At 41.3% G+C, this 26,820-nt stretch overlaps 1 protein-coding gene across 1 annotated transcript; it reads left to right on the forward strand.

Annotated features, from left to right (window-relative positions):
- Positions 1 to 6,428: 6,428 nt before the first annotated feature.
- Positions 6,429 to 25,439, forward strand: LOC145391448 (uncharacterized). Its single transcript, XM_080266060.1, has 7 exons — positions 6,429 to 6,486; positions 10,448 to 10,569; positions 13,695 to 13,810; positions 14,867 to 15,039; positions 22,019 to 22,212; positions 23,828 to 23,938; positions 25,260 to 25,439. Exons 1-7 carry the CDS (start codon positions 6,429 to 6,431, stop codon positions 25,437 to 25,439), a joined length of 954 nt encoding a protein of 317 aa, XP_080122186.1.
- Positions 25,440 to 26,820: the final 1,381 nt, after the last annotated feature.

The following is a 26,820-nucleotide window of genomic DNA, read 5'->3' on the forward strand; positions in this document are numbered from 1 at the left end:
TGTGTTTGGGATGTGTCTGAGGTACGCATCAGGTGTGTCTGAGGTACGCATCAGGTGTGTCTGAGGTACGCATCAGGTGTGTCTGAGGTACGCATCAGGTGTGTCTGAGGTACGCATCAGGTGTGTCTGAGGTACGCATCAGGTGTGTCTGAGGTACGCATCAGGTGTGTCTGAGGTAAGCATCAGGTGTGTCTGAGGTAAGCATCAGGTGTGTCTGAGGTAAGCACCGGGTGTGTCTGAGGTAAGCATCGGGTGTGTCTGAGGTAAGCATCGGGTGTGTCTGAGGTACGCATCAGGTGTGTCTGAGGGATATGTCCAGATACAAAGGGCATTTTCTGGGATGTGTTTTTTGTGGTAGATAAGTTTGGGTTGTGTGTGACCATCAAAGTTGTTCTTTATCTTGCTAATTATAATCTTTATATCACCAGGTCGTTTTATTTAACATTGGAGATATTTTTTCGAACTGCAGGTGTTAGATACAACTTTCGTATACTCCTTTACTCACAGTCCTTCCCTAAGTTGGATGAAATTGTCAGGAAGTAACAAGAATAAACAAAAAAAAATATTCAGTGGGTCAATTTCTTTATGCAACCAATTATATTTACGTGGAAAAGCAATAAATAAATAAATAAAAGAGCGGAAATCGTCACCCCCAGATGACATGGCAGGAAGGCCTTCTCTGATGGGGTGGTTTGGTGCAAGTTTTGGGAAATTCTTAGAACACTTCCCACACCTCACTTCCCGAACCATACCTGGTAAGGAGGGAGGAGGGGAGGCAAGGCGAGAGAGGATGAGGAAGTGGGAGGCGAGAATGCTTTAGTTCCCCGTGACACAACAAAAAATAGATCATGATGTAACAGTTTCAAGTCACAGGACCGTATTCTACATGGCATAAAAGACCACTTAGCCTTAGTGTTTTATTGTGCATATTACTCCCTGTTGTTTTCTCATATGTTATTTATGTGTCTATTATCGAGTTAGTTTGCCTTAGTAATGTACAGTCAGGGACAAAAGTTCGTCTAATATTTCACCTCCTCTACATACACCTTTCCTCTTTTAGGTAATAATCTTAAGCTGAGAGGTATTTGTTATGAATCTGTCCGTGGATGACTCCTTATGATATGAGGCATCAGGGAGCTCTAAATGTTGAGTAGACGCAGTGGAATGCGTATACTATGTAAAATAAATAGCTAAAGAGGAGGTACTGCGAAATTATAAAAAAAAAAATAATAATAAAATAAATAAAGTTTCCGTTTACTCTTTAAAGCAACAACATGCTCTTGGTGTTTCCTGCCAGGAAACAATAACTGATGGACTGTGTGTGAGTGTGGGATCATGGTTGTTTTGGTGGAGGTACTCTTTGTAGCTAATGGCTATTGTATGTTTTGCACTCCATGCTGTGCCTTGCAATGGGAATAATCTAACAGGCATCAGGCGAAGCTGGAGTTTTGTTAACCCCTAATAACGCAGACAACAGCCACAGATGCCACTTAGAATATGCCTTTATCCTGACCCTTCATGTGTAATTTCAAGTTAACAGAACTGTAATTAGTTCACATGTGTGACTGTATCACAGACATGTGCGTATAACACTCAAATTGCAAGATACCGGTATGGTATTTTGGGTTGAATAAAACCTTCCAGAAAAGAGGGACGCCACACCTTTGGGTATTTTATACTTGCTACTTCCAGCCGATTTTATTCAGTTTAAGAACACCCCTACCTTCCCAAGGAAAAAAAGACTTCCGGAATTCTGGGAGATTACAGCCGCCGTCAGAAAAGTTCCGGCCAAGCTAAATAACGAGTTCTTCTCCGACTTTAACCAAATTTGGTTGAACGTTTGACAGACAAAGACCAATCATAATAGGTTTGAGGGCAATAGGCCAAACGTCAAGGTTACAAGTATAGTTTAATCATGCGTTGTGATCTGAATCTCTAAATTGCCATAGCAACCTCTCGTCAGGCCATGGGTTAAAGGACTCACCGATTCTCTGCATGATTCATCTCTGGCAACAAAGTCTGAAGACATGGCATACTTACAAAAGTCTGCACTACTAGAAAATAGTATGCTGAAATACCGACTTTGTGTTTAGAGAAAAGAAAGCTGTATGCATTCTACACAAAAGGGCATCAATGCATCAGCAAACCAGACTAGGGAAGAAAACTCTAACATTGTTCGATTATCAAGTTCAACAGAAAAAAGCTACAAAAGAATACAGTAGCTAGCAATGTGAGAGAGGCCTTCACAGAGTACTTCTGGTCTGATGAAGGGTCAATACCCTAGCAAAATTACGTAACATTAGCCTAATCATCCCAGTCCTGTACGTATGTAGATTTTTTTTTAAATTATCATTCTCTCTCTCTCTCTCTCTCTCTCTCTCTCTCTCTCTCTCTCTCTCTCTCTCTCTCTCTCTCAGTGGCACTGTCCTCCATGATATCGCTGGCAAATTTTAGCAGTATTACGTCCTACATACCTGTACAACGGTGGTCACAGAAAAACCCGCTCAGGCTTCTCAGGTGAAAATAACTACCGGTACGTTTCTTCTCCAATCTTTCTTACGAAGTACCATAGAACTGATCTGGAATTAAAGAAGCAGGATTACTTAGGAAGAAATAAATACAAGGTGTCTCGCGAGTCACGAACCATAGGGAAAACTGATGATTAGAGTATTTGTTCGAAGTGCTGACCGTCGTGCCTCATACAAATATTCAAAAGGGTGACCCATTCATCGAGGACACGAAAGATGTCTGGGGTTATTTCTCAGCATGCAGCTGTGATTCCTGATTCCAGATAAGGCAGTGACGTTGTATATGTTGAGAAGATAATGTGCTGCCTCATCTGAAATCAAGAATCACAGCTGCATGCAGATTAATAACCCGACATCTTACAACATGTCCTCCATGAGTGGGTCACCTGTTTGAATATTTGTATGAGGACGTTGGAGGTGTTTAAGAAGAGCATTGTCAGCCATGAAGAAGTAGCCAGAGTGGAGGAAATATTCTTACTGAAGTTATATAATGCCAATCCATCATGTACAACACTTGATAAGCTGAGATTTGTCCAGTACAAGCAGAGGTTGAGCAAGGCATTCAGCAGCTTCCAACTTCAGAGCCTACCTCTTACATCCTCAGCTGCAAAGTATCACTCATAACGAGCCTACTTCGCAGTTCAAGAGTGGTTGGGCAATGTTGAAGATCTAAATCCTACTGACTGGGGTTGGCAGCTTCAAGGTGGAATGCTCAATCCCAATCTGACTGACAGACCAGTAGCAACAGAGCATGTTCATCTCACTGTGTTATGTGGGTGTAAACAAATGTGTGTTAAGAGATGTAAATGTCGGAAAGCAGGACTTAACTGAACACCGATGTGTTCCTCGTCTGTTGGTCAATCTTGTGCTAATCCATGCCCACCTGATGTAGAAGATAGTGAGTCACCATGCTATAATTGTGACCATTACTAGATATGATGCTAAAAAAAAAATGTTTTATTTAAAAACACGGTAGTTCAATAACTGCTGCTGGCAAAAGTTAATGCTGGTTGTTGGCTTTAAATGTGTTGACTTTACCACTTTGTTTAAAACAGTACATTACCTTCATATCTTGAATATCATTACCTTCATCATATCTTGAACATACATCAATAAATCATTGAAATAATGGTAAAAATGGTTTTCTTATACTCAAAAACCTTTAAAAAAGAGTATTACATGACCATCTGTGACTTCTGGTCCCAAAGTTATATAAGAGTCCCATGCCGTTGGCGGCCATCATGGATTTTCGTCCCACACGGCTAGCTCATGTGGAATGTTTAGAATGTTTGTGGATTTCAACTTGGCATGCTTCCAAGTAGCTTTCCTGAAAAACTCAGCTATCTCGAATTTTTTTCAGGTTCCCTTCCATGATCCTGGCCTATTATGTTGATGGTATGATTATAGGAGGTGGTGAGGTAAAACTGAAGTATTAAAAACAGAAGAGTGCATGATAACAATCATATTCGATAACTCTTCCTCTCATATTAAATTCATACTGACAAATTAGCTAAGAAAAAAGTTGGTAAATGGAATTTTCCCTCGTCTCATCCCTTTAGCGGCTCCCCTCGCCTCTGTCTATAACACGACGCGGAGCAGTGCTGGGCAGGGATCCTTCTCGCACTCATACTCCCCGTGGATCTGTAGGTTATTTTGACCCCCTAAAGAGGTTAGTACTCACACGCATATTCCTCATGGACACATTAAATGTAGCCTGAAGTAGTCTTAGCATAAACTGAGAAGTGATTAAGAGAAATGAAGTGAACGGCCTGCTGGAAAAAGCCTTTGTTCACTGTCGTGGCAGTGTTTTTAGTACAGAATCATTCCTGTATGCCAGTTTATAACTAGTGATTACATTCCAAGTAGTAACTGAATATAAGTTAATTAATGGCTCATAGTGGTAAATTAATAAAAGTTAGAATCTTTACTTTTTCCAGGTTGTGGGAAGCAACTGGAAGTTTAAGGGTAAACTTGCCTGATCTAAGTATAACTCTAGCTCATAAAAATTTTATTTCCTACTACTTTTTCAAACAAATACCATAATATGTACTCTGCCAATTCTGTAATTTGTACTTACTCATTACTGTGAACTTAGGATCACATATAGTATTATGTTTCTAGTGTAAATCAAATAAATTCCAAGGCACAGGTGCTGGGAGAAGAAATGCCTGGGTAAGGTGCTACCATGATCTCGGTAGAAAGGCCCTAGCAGATGTTTCGGTGGAGACACCGTGCCTTATAGTCACCTCGCCACACCTACCTCTGAGCCCTACCTCACGCGCCCCACTTATCCGTAAATGGGGCGCGTGAGGTAGTCTTGAGTATTAGTATTTTTTAGTAGTGGTGGTCCTAAGTAGGCAGGATAATGTGTGTACTTTATTAAATTATAACCTAGACTTTAATAAGATATAATTTAAGGTAATTAGCCGTTATATTACCCTTTTTTCTTATGCATGCAATAACTGCAGTTAAGGGGACGGGTTGTGCTTTGACTTTATATTCAGGTGGCAGTTAGCATGAAAGGGAAAACGGTCCGTCGTAAACACCCACCCCCGTTACATTACGTAGTCTCGATCTTGCCCTATAATCATCTATGATACGCCCCGCTGTAGTCGCTTTATATCCAGGAGAAAACTGACTAAGTCCACCAGTCTGACCGGCGTGAGAAAGAGAGTGGTAGAGTTTACTGGTTAAGTCCATTTGTGAGTCTGTTACGATGTGGAGGTGGAGAGGGGAGGCTGTGTGACCACCAATGTTCTTCGTGCATTATGGGAAGGGGAGAGAAGGGGAGGAAGATGGGGAGGGAGGGAGATGTTGGGGAAGGGGGAGGGAGAGAGAGAGGGAGAGGGGGACAGGTACGGGAAGGATGGGTAAAAGGGCAAAATGTGTAAACTGTTTCGCATGGCGCACAGCTAATCCTTATCAGTCTGCCCACACTCTCAGAGCTGTGTGCATGTGTTTGTATACCTTTCTCTTCCCTCGGGTACGTCCCTCATAATGCCACCACACGTACATACCACGATCACCACAACTATCCCTGTTACCATACCTACCACAACCACCACTACCACCACAACTATCCCTATTACCTCACCTACCACAACTATCCCTGTTACCACACCTACCACAACCACCACAACTATCCCTGTTACCACACCTACCACAACAACCACTGCCACCACAATTGTCCCTATTACCACACCTACCACAGCCACCATTGCCACCATAACTATCCCTGTTTCTACACCTACCACAACCACGACAACTTTTACTACAACTGCCATTACCACCACAACAGTTACAATTACCACAACCACCACAACAGTCACTTTTACCATTACTACCACAATTACCACTAGTATCCGTCACCACAAATAGCACTTACTGCACCTGCCAATATTAGCACAACCACCACTACCATCACAACTATCACTATGACCACAACCACCATTTCCACCACAACTATCACCATTACCACAACTATCCCCTTTACTGCAACCACCACTTTTATCATCACCTCCGTTATCACAACTATCACTACTGCTATAACTGCCACAACCACCACTACCACCACAACCATTAATTATCACCACAACCATTAATTATCACCACAACCTCCACTGCACCCAACCAAAACCACCACTACACCACAACCATCCCCACAACTACCACTATCACCACAAATACCACCATCACCGTATAAAGCCATATATTTATCTCGAAGTTTGACATACCCTGTAACTAAGTCTTTCTATCTCTCCTTGCCTTTCTTCCTGTGTCGATCTTTCGTTTTCTTTCTGTCTACCTGTGTATCCATTAACCCACAGTGTAGATACTACACTGTGCATTAACCTTTCTCCGTATCTCATGAAGCTCTGTACCCTCAGTGCGGCCCCAGTCATGTCCAGCAAGAAGCCAGACACCACCACCATCCCAATCGTCGACCTCGGCCAGTTAGGTGAGTAACTGAACACTGATTCTAAGTTAGGTGTTATGGGTTACTTATCACTTACTGTAATTTACTAAACACTGTTTGGAAGTTAGACGTTGTTTGGGACAGAAACCCGTAAAAAAATTATGCTGTCGGATCCGACCAATGACGGCTTCATCTCTTGATTTTGAAATGTAGTTTTTCTTCACATTTATATAATTATCGCATTCACTCTTGTCATAGCAGCACAGTGTTCAGTATACTATGTGCCAAAGCCATGTTCTGTTTTATGGACAGGCTGAAAAGTTGTAAACAATTTTATGAATTTAGGTAACATCCTCTCCCTCCGTCATACATGAATCATCAACGTACAATCATAACATCTCATGCTTACCAAATGTATTCATTGGTCCTTCGTTTGCATGATACTGACCAACACAAAGTCCTGAAATTGGGGATCTCTGAACCAAGAATTGTTGAACTATAGGATGGGAACCATTGCGTGAGACGAAACTCTGATATTAAAAGAAAAAGAATGAAACATTAAGAATGAGTAAAGATGTCTGTGAAGAGAGGTAGATTGAGACATACATAAATACATATACACATACATACAGATAGGCATTAATATGGTATATAATAATTATAGTCATGTAGAATTACAGTCATTAGTATACAGGGTGTTCAGTAAACATGTAGCAAAAATCAGGGGGGGATGTTCCGGAGACGATACTGAATGCAAATTCCTAATTCAGCATATTGCGAAATCTCAATAGTTTGGGAGTTACAGCACTCCACAGATCGGCTCTGGATCTGTTGGAGTCAGGGGACTGTAAATGAGACGTCTATCATTTACAATGAGATTTAATAACAATATTATACAATATGCTAGACAATGGTACGTCATTCATATTTACAGCAAATGTTCACAACTCCGGCTTACTTGCTCAGTGCATGCTGCAGCCCGTTGCAGAAGTGGCTCACGGCTTTATATTGGTAGCAACGATTTTCCACATCCTCCACATGATCGACTCTGATTTTCACCTGTCTACCTGCCTACTTACAGTACATACCTCCCTATCTATCCTATTACATACATACATACATACTGTACATACATACATACACGAAGTAAAAGACGAAAAATAATTTAAAAAAAAACGAAAAACAATTAAAGTGTTCAAGAAGTCTTAATCAGCAAGTCAAGATACGATCAGATAAGCCCCGCCGTTCAAATCGGGACGAAGAGAGGGGGAAGCGGTAGATGGGGACAATCCCCGGGGCCCGGGCCCGAAGGGGGGGCCCGAGACCTCCAAGATAGTGTTAAGTGGAAAGAAAATGTAAATGTATCATGTATTACGTGAATGGAGTGCAATTTGCATATATAAAGTACTGCATGAATAAATGAAATCATAGGAAACTTTAATGTATTCATTTGTTTCTTTCTATTACACAATAGTATTTCTTATTTTCCTTTACATAATATAGCCTACATGTACTATAATTTCCTTGTAGTTATTATCACTGTTTTGTAGAGAGGGAGGAGAAGGTGCTATGGCACACCAGAATTCTTTGGGCAGTACATCAATGTGCCATTACACACTGGTTAGGGAGCACTTTAACCATTAGCTAGACATAGAGTACAATACTCGTATATTCAGCACAGATTTCATGGGAAGGGGGACCCACTGTCGATAATCTTGCCCAGGGTCTGGTGATGGCTGTCGGCGGCCCTCCCCTCAAACGATGGTCGGACAATAGCTTTTCTAGATGTGGGATCACTTCTAAGTGGAGCGGCTCTGTGCACCTGTCTCTCACTAACGATCCCTGGACATGAGGTGCTTCGCTTTCATAGTTTTTGGCGACTTCATTCTCATTGTTTAACCATGAGCTTATTAATTACAGTCTCAAAAACTTTATCAAGAGAAGATGTGATAGCTATTGGTCTGTAATCAGAGGGATCAGAGGAACTTCATTTCTCTGGAACTGGGTGAATACTTATGACTTTATTTATCTATGGATCAATGTCATCAGTGTAGGTCGCTGCGGTTTTACGAGCCTGATTTTCTAAGTTCATGAAAAGAGGAGCAGAACAAGCGACACTACTTTTGTTGGTGACTGTGCTGTAAAATTAGGTCTTTGGAGTGTAGGAATTAAACTATTGGCCGTCATGTCCCCGCTGCTGTGTGTGTGTGTGTGTGTGTGTGTGTGTGTGTGTGTGTGTGTGTGTGTGTGTGTGTGTGTGTGTGTGTGTGTGTGTGTGTGTGTGTGTGTGTGTGTGTGTGTGTGTGTGTGTGTGTGTGTGTGTGTGTGTGTGTGTGTGTGTTGCGGTCACGTGATCAGTTTATTTACTCCTGTCATTGTGTGTTAATTTAATACCGTAAGCATAATAGGCTCTTTGGCAACTCATCCTTACTAGTCCATTTTTTTAATTTGACACGTTAATATACCCTTATACGTTATCTGTTCAGTCTATGTCGTTACTAAAAAGATATAATAGACATACAAGTGTTAAAGAAGCTGCAATGGGTGAGGTAGTTTTGGGTCAAATAATGTGATGGGTGAGATAGATAGCTTAGAGTTAAATAACTGATAGATAACTAAGAAAGAGGGTGATATAAAAACCTTATTGTACCAGGCTAGGAAGGATTCTTAACACCTCTTCTTAGGCGAATTACTTTGAGAATTAAACCTTTACTGCTTAAGTGGAATGATTGCAATGATTTTAAAGAATATTCTTGCGTCCGAACAGACCTAATTATCTGCAGTCGATGGTGTTCTCTAGGTATAGGTATTTCTCCCATTAGTGTAGTTTACCTATTTGTATCTTTAGAATTTAGTGTAGGTTAGAGATTTGCCTGTTAGGTTTATTAGTTTTAGTTTTTGTTTTTATTTAATTAGGTATTTTTATGGGTTATATGAAAAAGGAAAAAATATACCGGTATATTATAAAATATTGAAAAACAAATAAAAAATAATTAAAATATACATATGTGTGTGCCTTAACGATCAGGGGCTTTGGCCTCAATGGCGAACAGACCACTAGAGGTTTATTGGTGACTGCATTAACACTCAGGCTCTTATGTCTCTCTCCCAAAAAAGTAAAATCGTCTGGGTAAACTGGAATACAATACTGAGCAGTTCCAATGATGACAGGTTTAACAAGGGAATTAAGCTTGTAATTTTTTAAAACAAGGTTAGTGGCTCCTTTTCTTTCACAATCTTGTTTCTTATATAGTTTGAGTTTATGTTGTAAGTGACTGAAAACGTGTATTTAGAAACTGAACTAACCTCATCGACCCTCGTTAAAATATATTATGATGAGGTCGAGGTGTTTTACTTGCGGATGTCAGGCTTCATTGTTGCTGCACTGTGCGATCTGTATGCATTATCATTTGTTTGGTCAGGTTAGACGAGGTTAGTTTAATTTGGGAAACACACACACACACACACACACACACACACACACACACACACACACACACACACACACACACACACACACACATTCCGGACCACCTACATTTCACATAAAACAAAGAAAGAAGATGAAGGATATTAGAGAGAGAGAGAGAGAGAGAGAGAGAGAGAGAGAGAGAGAGACTTCCAAAAGATGAGTTAGTACCTAAATTAGGTACTGACTTCAAATTCTTCGTCCTGTGTTTCGAACAAAGTTTTTACCACATTCTCGGCAGGAACCCTCCTTCAGGCGCAGGGGAGAGTGGGGGGGGGGGACGGTTCATTGGACAGGATATCCAACTCGCTACTTTAAGGACTCGAGTTAGAATCTCGCATCAGTCAAGCTGCTGGACGTATTTTATTTTCCCTTTGCCCCTGTTTACCCAGATGTACAACTGGGGACCTGGATGTAACTTCGACTGTTGCCGCTAGTGTTGTAGGGGGAAGGCGGAGAGTTATGCAAAAAATGATCATCTAGATGAGCCCTGCCCAGTCGATAGGCAAGAGTCTAATCTTTCTTCTTCTGCAGACTTGGGTGTTGCTGGGGGCCCGAGCGAGGATGAGCTCCAGCGGGTGGCAAAGGAGCTGGGAGCGGCCCTGACCGGTGTGGGCTTTGTGTACCTCAAGAACCACGGCATTCCCAGCCAACAGGTGGGTTGGTGGGTGGCAAAGCTTTCTCCACTCTGACTTATTGGCTGTAACTGTTTTCAACATCATCATCACCATCATCCTCTCTCTTTCAGGAAAGGCCTCCAGTTCACCAGTAGGAGGGACGGCTGTTTCCAGTCCTGCCTTCTCGGGAGTAGGCCTGAGCACTGTGTTCTCAAAAATGAGAGCGTCAAGGTGTGGACCGAAATCCAGGTTTTGGCGATAATTTTTGAAGCATGCGGTGGCGGTAGTACACGTGTGATCTTTATATCGTTGCTGACTCCACTTTGTACTTTGGGATGCAGACTGATCACATCAAACAATTACAGGTGTTCCATCAATGACAGTCAAAATCCAGGGACATGGCTCACACCATGGCGCACTCAGTTTATTAAGTATTTTGATCCCCAGTTTACAAGGGGTCATCGATTTTCTCCACTGTTGGCTTTGGGTGTCTTCGGAGTGTTGTAGGACCTCTTCTTTCGTGATATATATTGTATTACATCGTTCTTTCGTTTTTTTTATAAAGGTTCCAACATGTCACCTAACAGCTGTTCTCCTCGCTGCTCGCTCTCTAGCAGCCTCTCTGTTCAGTTTCTTATTGATGACCTAGTCCCCTTCAGTCTGAGGACATTATTTGCAGTTTATTCTTCCTGCGACCGAGTGATTATATTCAGCTTAGGTGATGGTGAAGGAGTTAAAGAAGCCTACATGCAGCTCTAACAGTTCGAGAAGTCAGTCCTGAGCCGAATAACACTTTTTTTTTTTTTTTTTTTGAGGTAGCAAGAATGAAATATGAATAACCCTTTTGACCTAAAAAATTCATGATCTATTAATATTTTGCATTTCCAAAGAGGTTTTTTTTTCTCCTCGGTTTTCTCCTCTAAGATGTTTAGTGGAGAAGTATCTAGAGAAGGGAAGGAAAGTGTATGCTGCCTTCATGGACTTGGAGAAAGCTTATGACAGAATAGATAGGCAAGGTATGTGGAAGGTATTAAGAATATATGGAGTGGAGGGGAAATTGTTGAGTGCTGTGAAGAGTATGTACGAGGGAGCTAGGGCTACGGTGCGAGTGGATGGTGAGCTGAGTGAGTTCTTTGATCTCAATGTGGGACTGAAACAGGGGTGTGTGATGTCTCCATGGCTGTTTAATATATATATGGATGGGGTTGTAAAGGAGGTGCAAGGTAGGGCAGTGGATGTGGGGGTGGCCCTAATGAATGAGGGTGAGATTTGGAAGCTTCCGGTGTTGCTGTTTGCTGATGATACAGTATTGTTGAGTGAAGATGAATGGGAGTTGCAAGGTTTGGTGAATGAATTTGGGACAGTGTGTAGGAGGAGGAAGCTGAAAGTTAATGTAAACAAAAGTAAAGTTATGGTGTTTGAGAGGAATGAAGTCACAGAGTGTGCAGTGAGGTTGGATGGTGAGGATATGGAGAATGTGAGTGCATTCAAGTACTTGGGTAGTGTGATGAGTAAGGATGGAACTTTGGGGGATGAAGTACGTGAAAGGGTACAGCAGGGAAGAAAGGTTGTTGGTACACTGAAAGCAGTGATGAGAAATAGGGAGGTGACTATGGAAGTTAAGAAGTCACTGCATGATAGTATTGTGATCCCTACCCTGACGTATGGAAGCGAGGCATGGACCTTGCAAGAGGGGAACAAGTCAAGAGTGAGAGCAGTGGAAATGAGTTACTTGAGAGGAGCATGTGGAGTGACGTGGAGGGACAGGTTGACGAATGAAGAAGTGAAGGAACGTTGTGGGGTAGATGTGGATGTGGTTGAAAAGATTAGGAGAAATACACTGAGGTGGTTTGGACATGTGGAGAGAATGGAGAATGAAAGACTGACTAAGAGGGTGTATGTAGGTGAGGTGGAGGGAGGGTGAGGGAGGGGTAGACCGAGGATGAGGTGGAGGGATGGAGTTGAGAGGTATATGAGGGAGTGGGGCGAGAGTTGGGGGGAGGGGAGTCAAATGGTGGGTGACAGAGTGACTTCGAGGCGTTTTGTCTGCGGCCACCCTTTGCGGGATTAGGGCGTCGGGCTATAGATAGATAGATAGATAGATTCTTCTTGGTGTTCTTTTTGTCGATGCTTATTGCCATATCCTTACGACTTTATTTCTTTGACTGGCCTAAAACTTACTATGCATGTACAGTCAATCAATCAGTCAATCAGTCAGTCTATCCATGTATTGCCAGACGCCGTAATCCAGTAAGGGACGGCCACAAACAAATCACCTCCACGTCGTCTTGTCCTCTGCCATTTGGATGCCTTCCCTCCAATTTACAACCCCCTCTCGCATAGCTCTCACCACTCCATCACTCCATTTCATCCTTGGTCTCCCCTTCCCTCTCCCCCTCCACTTCACTCACGTAGACTTTACCAGTCAGTCTCTCATTCTTCATCCTCTCCACATGGCCAAATCATATATCAGAAGATTCCACATCCATATCACAATGCTCTTTTACTGCCTCATTTGTCTTTAGATAACCAGCCACATAGCTTACCATTATTATTATCGTCATTATCCGAATTCTAATTCCGAGATAAAGTAAAAAAAAAAAATGACACGTGATAGTTTATTATACAGTTAACATCTAGGCCCACAAAATTCATTTTAAAGGGACATTTCGTTCTACGAATATGGATACCATACTCAAATAAAGACCTTTTAATTAGTTCCAGTTTCGTTAGAAACCCAAGCATCATTCAAATGTGTATTTGTATGTCGATGAAAAGAGTTGTTTTCCTAGCAAACCATTTAGTATTATCAGCCACTAATTATACCTCAGGACCTATGTTCTGTGTTCTGTTTTCTGTGTTCTAATTGTGTTCCATCTGTGTTCTGTGTTCTAACCGTGTAGAGTGTTCCAACCATGATCTATGTTCTATGCTGTAACTGCGTTCTAGTTCTAATTCTCTTTAACTGTAAATCTCTGTTCTATGTTCTTACTGTGATGCATGTTATAATTGTGTTCTACGTTCTATGTTCTAACTATTCTATGTTCTGTGTTCTATGGCCCGCGTTCTATGTTCTATCTTCTATGTTCTAAGTGTGGTTTAACCGTGATGTATGTTTCTGTGTTCTATGTTCCGTGTTCTAACGATGACGTCTGGGTTGACAGGTGGAGGCGGTGTTATCGAGTGCCAGCAAGTTCTTCAGCCTCGGGAAGGAGACGAAGCTGAAGTATGAGAAGGGACCGTCGCAGAGGCATGGATATGTAGCCGTGGACATTGAGAAGTACGTCTGAGAGAGAGAGAGAGTTGATCTAGTCTAACCATTTCTACTCGCTTACTTATTTTCTCATTTTATTCTTGCTATTATCAGACGATTTTATTCAGCTTTCGAGACTTCTTTTTTTCCTTTTCCAAACTGGGGCTTGGTAGATCTAGCCCTCACAAATCCCTTTAGTACTAGATTTTTTTTTTCCTCTAAGTTGAGTAAAGCTTCATGGTGGCACCAAGAATAGGTCAAAATGGGGAGGTGACACCAATCCAAGGCGTTAATCTTGCCAACAATCCTGCTGGCTATACACGGTGTTTGGTGTCTTGTAATGAAGGAGTAAAAAAAAAAAAAAAAAAAAAACTGATATCCCATTTCATTACCAAGGCGCCTTCTGATTTCATTCTCCTTACTGACAGACGATTTTAATCTGTTTGGGGGACACCTTTTGTGGTGCGAGGATCAGAAATTGTCTCCACTATACCATTTTTATTCTAATTTGGCTTACAACTGCCATATGTCCATCTTGAATGCTTAGTTGTAACAATAGTTTACATTAGAATATGATGGTAGTCACAAAAATGTGTCCAGGAAAGGAGCAGGACCATAGCATTGTCTTATTCTGCTACTGAGCTGCGGGACATAGGTTGCAAGAAGGCTAAAATCTCCGCAGTGTTAAAGTGAATGAACTATAGCAGAGCCGCATGCCCTTGTCTGGCCTGTGCAGGGCAGCTGTTGTGGTTTGTTTAGCATAGTAATAGTGTTGGAGAGGGACGCCTTCACGTGATGGCACAGATATGACCAGCTGGCAACGCTGTTCAGTTATGCAAACGTCCCTCAGTTCCCTTCCTGTCTTGCTGAAAGGAGGATGGAGTATTGCGAGAGGAGGGAAACTTCAGCCTGCAGTCTATTGGGTTCACACTCAGATGAGCGTGGAGTTGCAATTACTACGAAGAAACACACACACACACACACACACACACACACACACACACACACACACAGTTGCTCTCACCACGTCAGGTGTGAACCAAAGGACGCCATAAGTTGATTCGTTCCTTTCCTCCCCGGCAGGCTGGACGCCTCGGCCAAGTTCCTGGAGCTGCGTGAGGCATTTAACGTGAAGGACATGAGCTACCCGTTGCCTGACGAGGAGGTGCCGGAGATGAGGATGGCATTGGAGACCTTCCGCGCCTCCTGCTGGGCCCTCGTATCCAACGTCCTCACCGCCATAGCCATCGCTATTGGTAAGACTGGAGGTCGCAGGAGAATCTCGTATGGGGTTAGGTGACTCCCCAGCATCTTCTTCTCATCATATTAAAAAGCTCTGAACACTTCTTCCATACCAGCCTATTAAGTGACTACCTATCACTTCTTCCTTAACATTTATTTTTATTACGTGATGCTTTTTCTTACCATTTTATTATGAAAAGGCTCCTTGACATGAGGAAAAAAGCATAAAGTAGGAGTACTGTCAAGAGAATGCCCATTAAATAGCTCGTACATCCTTTCATCCATTGTTCCAGCCTTAGAAATCCTCTGCTTCACTTCACCGACTCAGACGCATTTGAGACTTCTGGTCGCATGCTTACATAAAAAAGAGTGTCATTCTAGATCTGTGCGATCGACACGCTCCACGAGTGTATTCTGCAGTTTGATCGTATGCTTAGTCACACTTGAGGCGCCCGTTACTAGAAGGGCGTAACCACCAAATCCGTTTTGCCGAGTTAAGGTTAAGCAGATAAAATATCTATATTAATGATGTATTAGATCAGTTGAATCGACTAGTGGAGTGTTTTTCAATTACATGAATCTTACACCAAAATATTATTTTTGTAATATTTTATAGGCAATTATTCAACAAACCTACCTACCAAACTCTCATGAAAATGTTACTGACACGTAGAACTGTGTGTCCTTAAACATCATTAGTAAGAAGATAAAAACCTTTAAAAATCTGCTCGTGCTTTGAGTTATTTATGAATTTTAATGAATTTTATAAGTCTGAAGTTTACCAATGGTTTTGATTTAGAACTGGAAAGTGTAATCCATAATCAGATGAAGGTCTGGATACGAATGAAGATATTTAAAATATGGACAACTACTAATCCCTCAAGGTCAGTAATGCTTGAGTGGAGTGATGGAGAGTGAGGTGGGAAGTTAATACATGAGGAAGTTTTTGTCCAAGTCAGATTTTCTCCCTCCCAGCCAACATCCCTCCTTCTCTCCTCTTCTCTCTGACTGCTGTAGACATCCTCAAAGAAGCCCTGGAATTGATATGACGCGTATTTACAGAGATCCCTCAAATCTTTAAGCTTCACTTGTGTAAGCCTGACTCAACTGGGGCACTCGTATTAGGTAAAGAGAAGACCAAGGGGATATACTCCTCCTCCTGGTCCTCCTGCAACCAAATGGGCACTGGATCATATAGAGTCAGGCCATAACCTAGCTACACCTTGATGCCCATCTTATAATCGCTGACAATGATAAACATTTTGGTATTCTTGAACTCACTGCCACCAAAGCCAGCCTTGGTCACGACACCCTGGGGCCACGTGACTCCCGACCTTATTTCCGCCCATAAGAAGGTTGCTTTATCTTTGGAAAAGGGTACCACATGGTGAAGAGAGGGTGAAGGAAGGGTTTGCTGTGAAGAACAGAAAATGGCCGATGTGGTGGTTAAGCCCTTCTTGTACCAGGCGCCTGAATTGTGGCATAGAAAAGACTAGTAAATGTGACGGTGTGAAAAGAGTGGTTTTGTATTATTTCATTATACGAGTATTACCTGTATCTGAGAACGATTTTGAAGAACCTTCATGTGCTTCACATTTTTCGCAGTAATTTTGGCATTCAGATGTAGCTGCAATGTAGCACACCACAAATGTGGAATCCACAGTTTGTTCAAGCATACCAGACTGTGTCGCTGTCGCATGCGACTCATGGACTCCACATTTTGTTTCAGCATACGACCATGAGTCCTTCTGTTGACTGGTAATATTATTTGTCTTGAATATGCGTTCCCTGTTCCATTTCTTAATATGCATAATAAAAAGCCGTGTTAATAATTCGAGGATTCGTTATTGTCTGGGTTATGGAAGTGGTCTGTTGTGAAGAACACTGAATTTACAGAAGAATAACGACTCAGTAGAGATGTTGCCTGATTTATAGCTTAGATGGCTTTTGATGAACCCTCAGCAGAAGATAATTTAAAAAAAAAGTTAGCGAATGGAATATAAAAGTAAACTAGCAGCAGCAGCAGAACCAGAAGAAGAAGAAGAAAAGCAACAGTCATTTTTTTTTTTTTTTTTTGTCTGCTTCGAGGTGTAGAGGTCAGAGGCTGTATTATATTTGGTTAGATGACCGGCCTTCTATCCTTGTTGGCATCAGCATATGAATGAATGTGATTATAAGTGACAGATAAGAGATCATTAATTTGAATTAGGAATAGGATTGGAGCCAGAACTGATCCTTGTGGCGCACTGGCGTTAATCGAGTGGAAATCGGAATCATCGACTTTTACTCTTATCTTTCTGTAACTGAGGTATGAGGAAATAAGAGGAACAAAAAATAATAGTCCCTAACAAGAGAGTCTGGATAGCAAGGAACGGTGCCACACTTTGTCAAAAGCTTTAGAAATATCAAGAACTACTGCATGAGTTTCTCCATGTTGGTAAATTGACTGATGGATGGTGTGAGTCAAGACACTGAGAATATCAGCCCTGGGTCATTCGCATCAAAAACCATAATGTATGTCACTAATTAAGTTGTTGGATTCAAGATGTTAAACAACGTGCGTATCAAATACAGTCTCAAATACTTTACCAAGAAAAGATGTGATAGCTATTGGTCTGTAATCAGAGGGGGTCAGAGGAACTTCCATTCTTCGGATCTGGGAAGATATTGCTTCTTTCCAAGAATTAGGGAATGAAGAAGTACGTATGCATAGTATGAACAATTTAGCTAGAACAGAAACTGATTCTGGGGAACACTTTTTCAAAACAATTGGAAAAATTTCATCTGGACCTGGAGCTTTGTTGGTTGGTAAATTATCTAGCATGGATAAAAAGTATCGAGTCTGTATCTTAAGTGGAGCAATTTCGAAAAAGTCAAGTTCTAGTAAAGGCACGTTCTGACTGACTTCCTCTAAGGTAGAATTTCTGGCAAATGTACTGGCAAGGATGTTCGTTGTACCACGAGGGTCATTAATAGCCTTACCACCTGAAGATTTGAGTAGAGGGATGGGTGATGACTTGTTAAAGTTATTATTGAAAGAACTGAGAGTTGACCAGAATATTCCATTGTTATTAGAATTATTTAATTGTTTGGATGCTTGGTTGTGAAGAAAGTTTGATTTAGTGAGAGTTATTATTGCTTTTGCATGGTTTCTAGCAATTTTAAATTGACTGAGCGATTCAGATGTTTTTTATTTTACGTAAAAGTCATATGTTAAGGATTTTTGGGTCGTTGCTCTAGCACAATTGCTATCAAACCATTTTGGGGAGTCAAATCTTTTAGTGAATTGTTGACTGGGTATGAACAATTCTGTATCAGCTTGTATTAATTCATTAATGTAGGACTGGGTAGAATTGATGTCATAATGATAATAATAATAATAATAATAATAATAATAATAATAATAATGATAATGATAATAATAATAATAATAATAATAATAATAATAATAATAATAATAATAATAAAAATAATAATAATAAATAAAAAAATGGTAATATGAGAAGAGCACCAAGAAGAAGACAGGAAGAAATCAGTAGGACAGAAGTTGTGGAAACAATGAAGAAAGTTAAATCGGGAAAAGCCCTAGGAGTTGATGGAGTGTGTGGTGAAATGCTCAAGCATGGGGGAGAGATAGTAGTAGAATGGATGCGGAAGATGTGCAGATTGGCCTGGGAGGAAGGTAGAGTCCCGGAGGATTGGAAGTCAGGTATAATTATTCCCTTTTACAAAGGAAAAGGGAAAAAAGAAGAGTGTGGTAATCATAGGGGCATTTGTCTTGTTAGTATAATAAGAAAAGTGTATGGTAGGGTACTTATTGACAGAGTTAGAGAAAGAACAGACGAATTAGTTGGAGAAGAACAGGGAGGCTTTAGGAAGGGAAGAGGTTGTGTAGATCAGATATTCATTCTTAGATCTTTAGTGGAAAAGTTTCTAAAGAAGGGAAAGAAGTTGTATGCGGCTTTCATGGATTTAGAGAAAGCATATGGCAGGGTGGATAGACAAGGACTGTGGAAAGTGTTAAGAATATATGGAGTAGATGGGAAGTTGTTGAATGTTATGAAGAGTATGTACGATGGTGCGAAGGCTGCAGTGCGTGTGGATGGTGAACTAAGTGAATTTTTCTCTTTGAAAGTTGGGTTGAAACAGGGATGTGTCATGTCTCCATGGTTGTTCAATCTGTACATGGATGGGGTAATAAAACAGGTACAAGGTAGGGTAGTGGATGTTGGAGTGGCCCTGGTGAGAGAGGATAGTGTTTGGAAATTCCCTGTATTGTTGTTTGCAGATGATACTGTGTTGTTGAGTGAAGACGAAGGAGAGCTGCAAGGCTTGGTGGATGAGTTTGGGAGAGTGTGTAAGAAACGGAATCTAAAGGTGAATGTAGGGAAGAGTAAAGTGATGGTCTTTGAGAGGGGTGAAGTCAGTGAATGTACAGCGGGGTTGGATGGTAAGGAATTGGAAAATGTGAGTACGTTTAAGTTCTTGGGTAGTGTGATGAGTAAGGATGGAGGTTTGGAGGGTGAAGTACTTGAAAGGGTACAGCAGGGAAGGAAGATTGCTGGTTCTTTGAAAGCAGTGATAAGAAACAGGGAAGTGAGCATGGAAGTGAAAATGTTACTACATGACAGTATTGTGATACCAACTCTAACGTATGGAAGTGAAGCTTGGACGTTGTTGGAAGGACACAAGTCAAGAGTGAGAGCAGTGGAAATGAGTTATTTAAGAGGAGCCTGTGGAGTCACATGGAGAGACAGGCTGACGAATGAGGATATAAAGGAGAGTTGTGGTGTGGATTTGAATGTGATTGGAAGCGTTATGAGGAACACACTGAGGTGGTTTGGCCATGTGGAGAGAACGGAGGGTGAAAGACTGAGGAAGAGAGTGTATGTGAGTGAGGTGGAGGGGGGAAGAGGGAGGGGGAGGCCGAGGATGAGATGGAGGGATGGGGTAGAGAGGTATATGAGAGAGGGGTGTGTGAGTTGGGAGCAGGGCAGTGAAATGGCGGGGGACAGGGCGACTTGGGGGCGATTTGTTTGTGGTCACCCCAAACGGGATTGAGGCGTCTGGCAATAGATAGATAGATAAAACAACAACAACAACAATAATAATAATAATAATAATAATAATAGCAGTATTAATAATGATAATAATAATAATAGTAATAATAACAACAACAACAATAATGTTAATAATAACAACTAGAGCAGCATTCAGAGGGCGCATACCTCCGGCAATGCCGGATCCGGATCTGCCCCCAAATTTAATCGATCCTTTCTTAGCCCACAGTCCACCCTTCCACAAAATTTCATTGAAATTCATTGATAACTTTTGGAGATACTGTGCGATAGGATCCGGATCCGGATCCTCCTTTAAATATAAAGAATTCTTTCTTGGCGTATGACCCACCCTTCTACAGAATTTCATTGAAATTCATTTGATAACTTTTGGAGATACTATTCTGTACGATCCGGATCCGGATCCAGATCCGCCCCAAAATTTAGTAAATTATTTTTTGGCTCATGGCCCACCCTTCCACAATATTTCACTGAAATTCATTGAGAATATTTGGAGATATTTTGTGAACAAACAAACGAATGATTCTGGATCACAACCAAAATCTAATCGACTGTCCATTGAGCGATACTCTACCCCTCCAAAAAATTTAATGGAAAGCCGTTCATAACTTTTTTAGTAATCCTGATATAAGACGGACAGACATACATACAGACAGACAGACAAACAAACAAGCAAACAAACGTGGGGTAAAATATATATCTTGCGGAGTAGGTCATTAATAAAATAATAATGATGATGATAGTGGTCGATTTTTTTGTTTCCCCAAAGCGCCAGTTCTTCGAGGGAATTCACTAGGACTAAAAACTTCGAAATAACATTACCACCAGTAACTCAATAGTAGTACTACACCAGACCCGAGATTCATTCCTCGTGAAAGGAGGAGTGTTAACATTAAGTGGAACATTATTCAAAAATAACAATCTAATATACTGTCAGAGGAGACTGCCTTTCCAAGTTTTGGCGAATACATAGCGAACTGGAAAGCACCCAGAGAGTGCATACCTTCACCAACATCAATAAGCTTTAAAATTTATTGTGATAAGTCTTTTTTCCTACCAGACCTATACTTCTTTGGTGTCACAGCATCAGTCAGTTAATTCTTTAATTCTGCGATGATGCTTTGCCCCGTTACAGGATCTGAGGAGGCGCAGACCTATGTCGACGCTAAAAGAATTATAATAATAATAATTTGTTCCTACGTACGGATCCGGATCCATCTCAAAATCTAATATTGTAATCTCTTCCATGACCCACTGTCCACCTATCCACCAAACTTCACTTAAATCCGATAACAACTTTTTGAATTCACTTGTCCACAACCAGACCAACAGACAGACAGATAGACACGGGTGAGTACATAACCTCCTCTAATGAACTGGCGGAGGTAAGGATTAGGCCATCCAAAGAACTCATTTGTTCTCTTAAAATTAGCTGTATTTCGCTAGTTATTAAAATTCTTCAGGTAACTCAGGGAACATATTAGATTTCCAGCAAAAACATTTGCCGTAATATGTCACCACATTTTAGTCGAAAAGCTATGACGTTCCTGCTTAATATTCTGAAAAACTTTGTTGATTTCTCATCTTTAGGATTCAAAAGTCATTGCAGCTTTCTCGTTATGTATAATTATGGGGTCGATCAGCATTTATGTCAAAAACTTTACCTAGGTCCGATTAAGGGTCATATTCCAAGATGCATCTTACGCTTCGTGGCGCCTTCCTCTTAGCGATTTGTTATGTCCTTTACACCTTGATGTTCTATGTTATTCATCCATATTTAGTACGGACATGCTGTGCATCAGTAACATACTAAAGAATACTTAGATGTAATATGCAGAATAAATCTCTGAGGAAGAGGTGCTACGAAGCCTCCTATTCCATCTAAAACACAGCCCCAGTCATACTACATTCTCAGACCTGGAACGAGACTTCTTCACCTCAACCCAGGAGGAGCTCTTCAAGAGCGGTGGTGAATCGCTTGCGCTGCTGCGGATGGCCTACTACCCCACTGTTCCCGCCATCGTTCCGCCCAACACCATCCGATGTGGTGCTCACACCGACTACGGCACCACCACACTGCTCTTTCAGGACGATATGGGAGGACTCCAGGTCAGCTTAAATTGGGTTAGCTGAGATGAGGTCATGGGAGGTCAGGATAAGAGTGCTTTAACTTAGGATAAGTAGCGTTAAGTGAGATTAAGATGGACTGCAACACCTAGGAAGACTCCATGTTTGCTTGGGTTAGGTTAGATGAGGTGAGGTCGTGATAGATTAGGATATATTAGCTTAGGATTGTGGATTAGGTAAGATTAGGATCATTTGCAACGCTTAGGAAGACTCCACGTATGACTGGATTAGGTTAGATGAGATGAGTTCATGGGACGTTAGGATAAATTAACTTAGGCGAGGATAAATCACAGTAAGATGCATTATGTCACCACCACAAGGACGACATAGGAAGACACCAGGTTTGTTTGGGTTTGGTCAGATGATGTCATGTTATGCTTTGTTAAGTTTGGTTTGATTAAGTGGGATTAAATAAGGCTGAGTTGGATAAAATCATTGCAGATGCTGGTAGATTAGCTTCGGTTAGGTGAAGTTTTAGTAGGTGAAGTTAGGTTGTTTTAATGTAGCTTAGTTTAGGTTACATGAGACATACTATTTCAAGCTTTATATTAATGAAAAATATTTCAAGGTCGGTTAGGTTATCTTTGACATGATTTACAAATGATTTTGTTAGTCGGTTCAGGGAGAATTAACGTCGGTTAAGTCGGATAAGATTATGGATAATTTCGGGTGGAAATTGTTTAGTTGCACTGAATAAGTCAAGTTCGGTTTTGTTAGGTCAGATCTGACGACGTTATTGACTATTTAATGTGGAATTTCTAGTTCCCACTGAATAGGTAGCTTAGGAGGGTAAGGAAGGATGGGGAGGGTGGAAGGTTGAAGGGCATGGAGGAAGAGAATGAAGAGAAAAAAGAAACGTGGGAGAAATGGGAAAGAAAAAGAAAAGAGAGGGAAAAAAAGAATGAACTAGTAGGAGACTCAGAGCTACGTAAAGCAAGATCAGGAATGAGCTGTTGTCAGAGATTGGACATGGAAGTCACATATCACCAAAAATACAAACTGCGGTTCTATTTTTTTTCTTTATTTAAGCATAACTATCTCTGGTCCATTTACTAATTACAGTAGATAAATATAATGAAAGAAAAGCATTCGGGACCCGAATGCTAATCGCCTTGCAGATTATGCTGTTGGCCAAGTCCAAGATTTTGGCTATATCTTGACGCCCTGAAAGATACATGTTGATAGCTCAAGCCGTTCATGAGATATAATGGTGCTAAAGGAGGGCGTTAAAAACAAGTTGACCTTTGGCAGCCATTTTGCTGACCTTGACATTGACCCTGAGTGCCCATTTTCGGACTCGCCCAAAATTTTGGCCATATCTTTGTACCCTGAAGGTTTCATGTTGATAGGTCAAGCCGTTCATGATATATAATGTGAACAGACACACACACACACACACACACACACACACACACACACACACACACACACACACACACACACACACACACACACACACACACACACACACACACACACACACACACACACACACACACACACACACACACACACACACACACACACAGGCGGGCAAAAACATTATCGCTCCACCTTGTAAAGGTGGGCGATAATTTTAGATGGATAATGTATTTAGGTGCGTGACGTGGAAGGGCGATGGGTGGACGCCACGCCCATCCCGGGGACCATCGTAGTCAACGCTGGGAACCTTCTTCAGTTCTGGACAAGTGGAAAATATGTAGCGACGGTAGGCTGGAAGTTTGAATAGTTTTTCTATTGTTATTCTGAAATAATGGTCTTCAACACCCCCCTCCCCACCTCTCTCTCTCTCTCTCTCTCTCTCTCTCTCTCTCTCTCTCTCTCTCTCTCCTTCTCTACTCCAGCGAACGCCAGACGATTGTATTCAACTTAGAGTGAGTCATAGGAACCAGAGTGGAATAAAGTTATCTGGTTCCGAGACACATTGATTTATTTACTTTTATATTTGCCTCACTTCTGGGCAGTCGGGAAATACGATCAACGGTGCAGGGTTCTGTTAATCTCTTCATGTATACATTATATTTATGTTAGTTAGCTCCAAGATAAATTGACTGGGTTATTGTATTCCCTACTGCATTTTACAGGTGCCACGTTAGACATGATTCTGGAGGACTGGCTTACCTTGGGCATTATCTATTCATTCGTTTATTTATTTATTTCTCACCACTAGAAAAAATGAAATAAATATGGGGATAAAAGATCGACTATAATTTCACTACATCTACTTCACAAGTAAGGTATGTTCGTCACTTTCCTTCTGTGACGCATTATCGAAAAAGGAATCATCTTTGTGCAGAGAAACCATACCAAGCCTCTCTCAGCTTAGGAATATTAGGCAGCTGAGGACATGAGTAGAAGTGGTCGAATATTAAGGGAACTTACTTTACTGATTGCACATTAATCGTCGCTGTCTTGTATATCATCATCATCATTATCATCATCATCACCATCATGACCCTGTTGCATATATTCGTCATCCGTCACACACGCTGGATTCTTTCTCACACTCACTCCACACACTCTTTCCTTCCTTCATTCACCCACTTTCTTTACTTTTTCTATCAAACTTTTTTTTTTTTTTTTTTACATACGGTACTCGATCCATTCTCACACATTCCTCTCTCACACGCTCACTTTTCCTTCTTTCTCTCAACCCCCCCCCCTTTATTTTCAATCATTTTAAAATTTCTCATACATCCACATTTTCCACACATGTTTTCACACACACATACACTATTTCTCGCTCTCACATATATCACAAACTCTCTCCTCACACTCACTCTACATTCGCTGTGCGTCTCACACTCACATTCTCACACCATTTTTCACACACTTTATCGCACACTCTCACTCTCATTTTTCACACTTTATTCTATACACACACACACACACACACACACACACACACACACACACACACACACACACACACACACACACACACACACACACACACACACACATAATAATAATAATAATAATAATAATAATAATAATAATAATAATAATGATGACTATGATGTTCCCAGGAGCACCGCGTGATAATCCCGGAGGAGGAGGTGAGGCGTCAGTCCCCCCGCCAGTCGATTGCTTTCTTCGTGCAACCGAACGCAGAGACCCTGGTTCGCCCCCTTGACGGCTCCAACACCTACCAGCCCATCACAGCCAAGCAGCACCTCCTTAATAGAATCAGGATGATTTACACCTAAAGAGAGAGAGAGAAAGAGAGAAAGAGAGAGAGAGGTGGTTAAAAATGTGCTACTATGGACATTTCCTTGCCTAGAGAGAAGAAAAAAGAATAATTGATAATAATAATAATAATCCATCCATCATCCAATCCTTCATTGCCCCATGAGGAGCGTAGGAGCCCGGGGCTATGCAAGTTGGTCTTGACATTTAAGATAAGAGTGACCAGCCTCACTCATCCCTGAGTGGCATTACATGAGCAATAAACCCCAACCATCCCTTGGATATAAACTTTCACCGGCTCAATCCGATTGGAGCGCCGTAATTAACCACTAAGCCACCAGGCGCCAAAATTTGGTTATATGGTTGCCACCCAGCGTAGTAAATGGTTTCCTGGTGTACAGGAAACCATTTGGCTTGTCATTCAGTGTAGAGTCACCCACAGGCAGAAGTAAGAGGAAAGAATGAAGGAAAGGAAGACAGAAGAGGGAGTGTAAAGTCACCCGTAGGCAGAAGGACGAGGAAAGACTGAGGGCAAGAAAGACAGAAGAGGATGGAAGGAAAGAAGGGTGGAGGAGAGGAAAGGGCAGACACCCAATAGCAACACTACATCAAGTGAGTGGATGGCGAGCGCCCCCACCTACCACTAAATAATAATATTAATAATAATAATGAGAGAGAGAGAGAGAGAGAGAGAGAGAGAGAGAGAGAGAGAGAGAGAGAGAGAGAGAGAGAGACAGACAGAGAGACAGAGAGAGAGAGAGAGAGACAGAGACAGAGAGAGAGAGAGAGAGAGAGAGACAGAGAGAGAGAGACAGAGAGAGAGAGAGAGAGAGAGTAGTACTGTGGACTTATCTACAGAGAAAATAATAATAATAATGATAATAATAAACAAGAATAATAATAATGATTAGTAAGAAAGAGTAAGAAGAGACTGAATGAGGAATTTGGAAGGAATTTGAGTGTAAAGTGGAGGGACTGTAAGAAAATGTTTTGGAATTGATGGAGTGTGTGGTGAAATGCTGAAGCATGGGGGAGAGATAGTAGTAGAATGGATGTGGTAGATGTGCAGATTGGCCTGCGAGGAAGGTAGAGTCCCGGAAAATTGGAAGTCAGGTATAATTATTCCCTTGTACAAAGGAAAAGGGGGAAAAGAATTGTGTGGTAATCATAGGGGCATTTGTCTTCTTAGTATAATAGGAAAAGTGTATGGTAGGATACTTATTGACAGAGTGAGAGAAAGAACAGAGAAATTAGTTGGAGAAGAACAGGGAGGCTTTAGGAAGGGAAGAGGTTGTGTAGATCAGATATTCATTCTTAGATCTTTAGTGGAAAAGTTTCTAAAGAAGGGAAAGAAGTTGTATGCGGCTTTCATGGATTTGGAGAAAGCATATGACAGGGTGG

This window comes from Coenobita brevimanus, chromosome 18, assembly GCF_032717465.1.
Source record: "Coenobita brevimanus isolate Jiangsu-jjx chromosome 18, ASM3271746v2, whole genome shotgun sequence".
In the NCBI taxonomy this organism is placed as follows: domain Eukaryota; kingdom Metazoa; phylum Arthropoda; class Malacostraca; order Decapoda; family Coenobitidae; genus Coenobita; species Coenobita brevimanus.

Excerpts from the sequence above, each read along its gene's own strand:
- LOC145391448 (XM_080266060.1), top strand. The coding sequence starts at position 6,429 with ATGTCCAGCAAGAAGCCAGACACCACCACCATCCCAATCGTCGACCTC. Across the intron at positions 6,487-10,447 it reads CGTCGACCTCGGCCAGTTAG|ACTTGGGTGTTGCTGGGGGC; the intron begins GTGAGTAACTGA and ends CTTCTTCTGCAG. Across the intron at positions 15,040-22,018 it reads CGCCATAGCCATCGCTATTG|ACCTGGAACGAGACTTCTTC; the intron begins GTAAGACTGGAG and ends CTACATTCTCAG.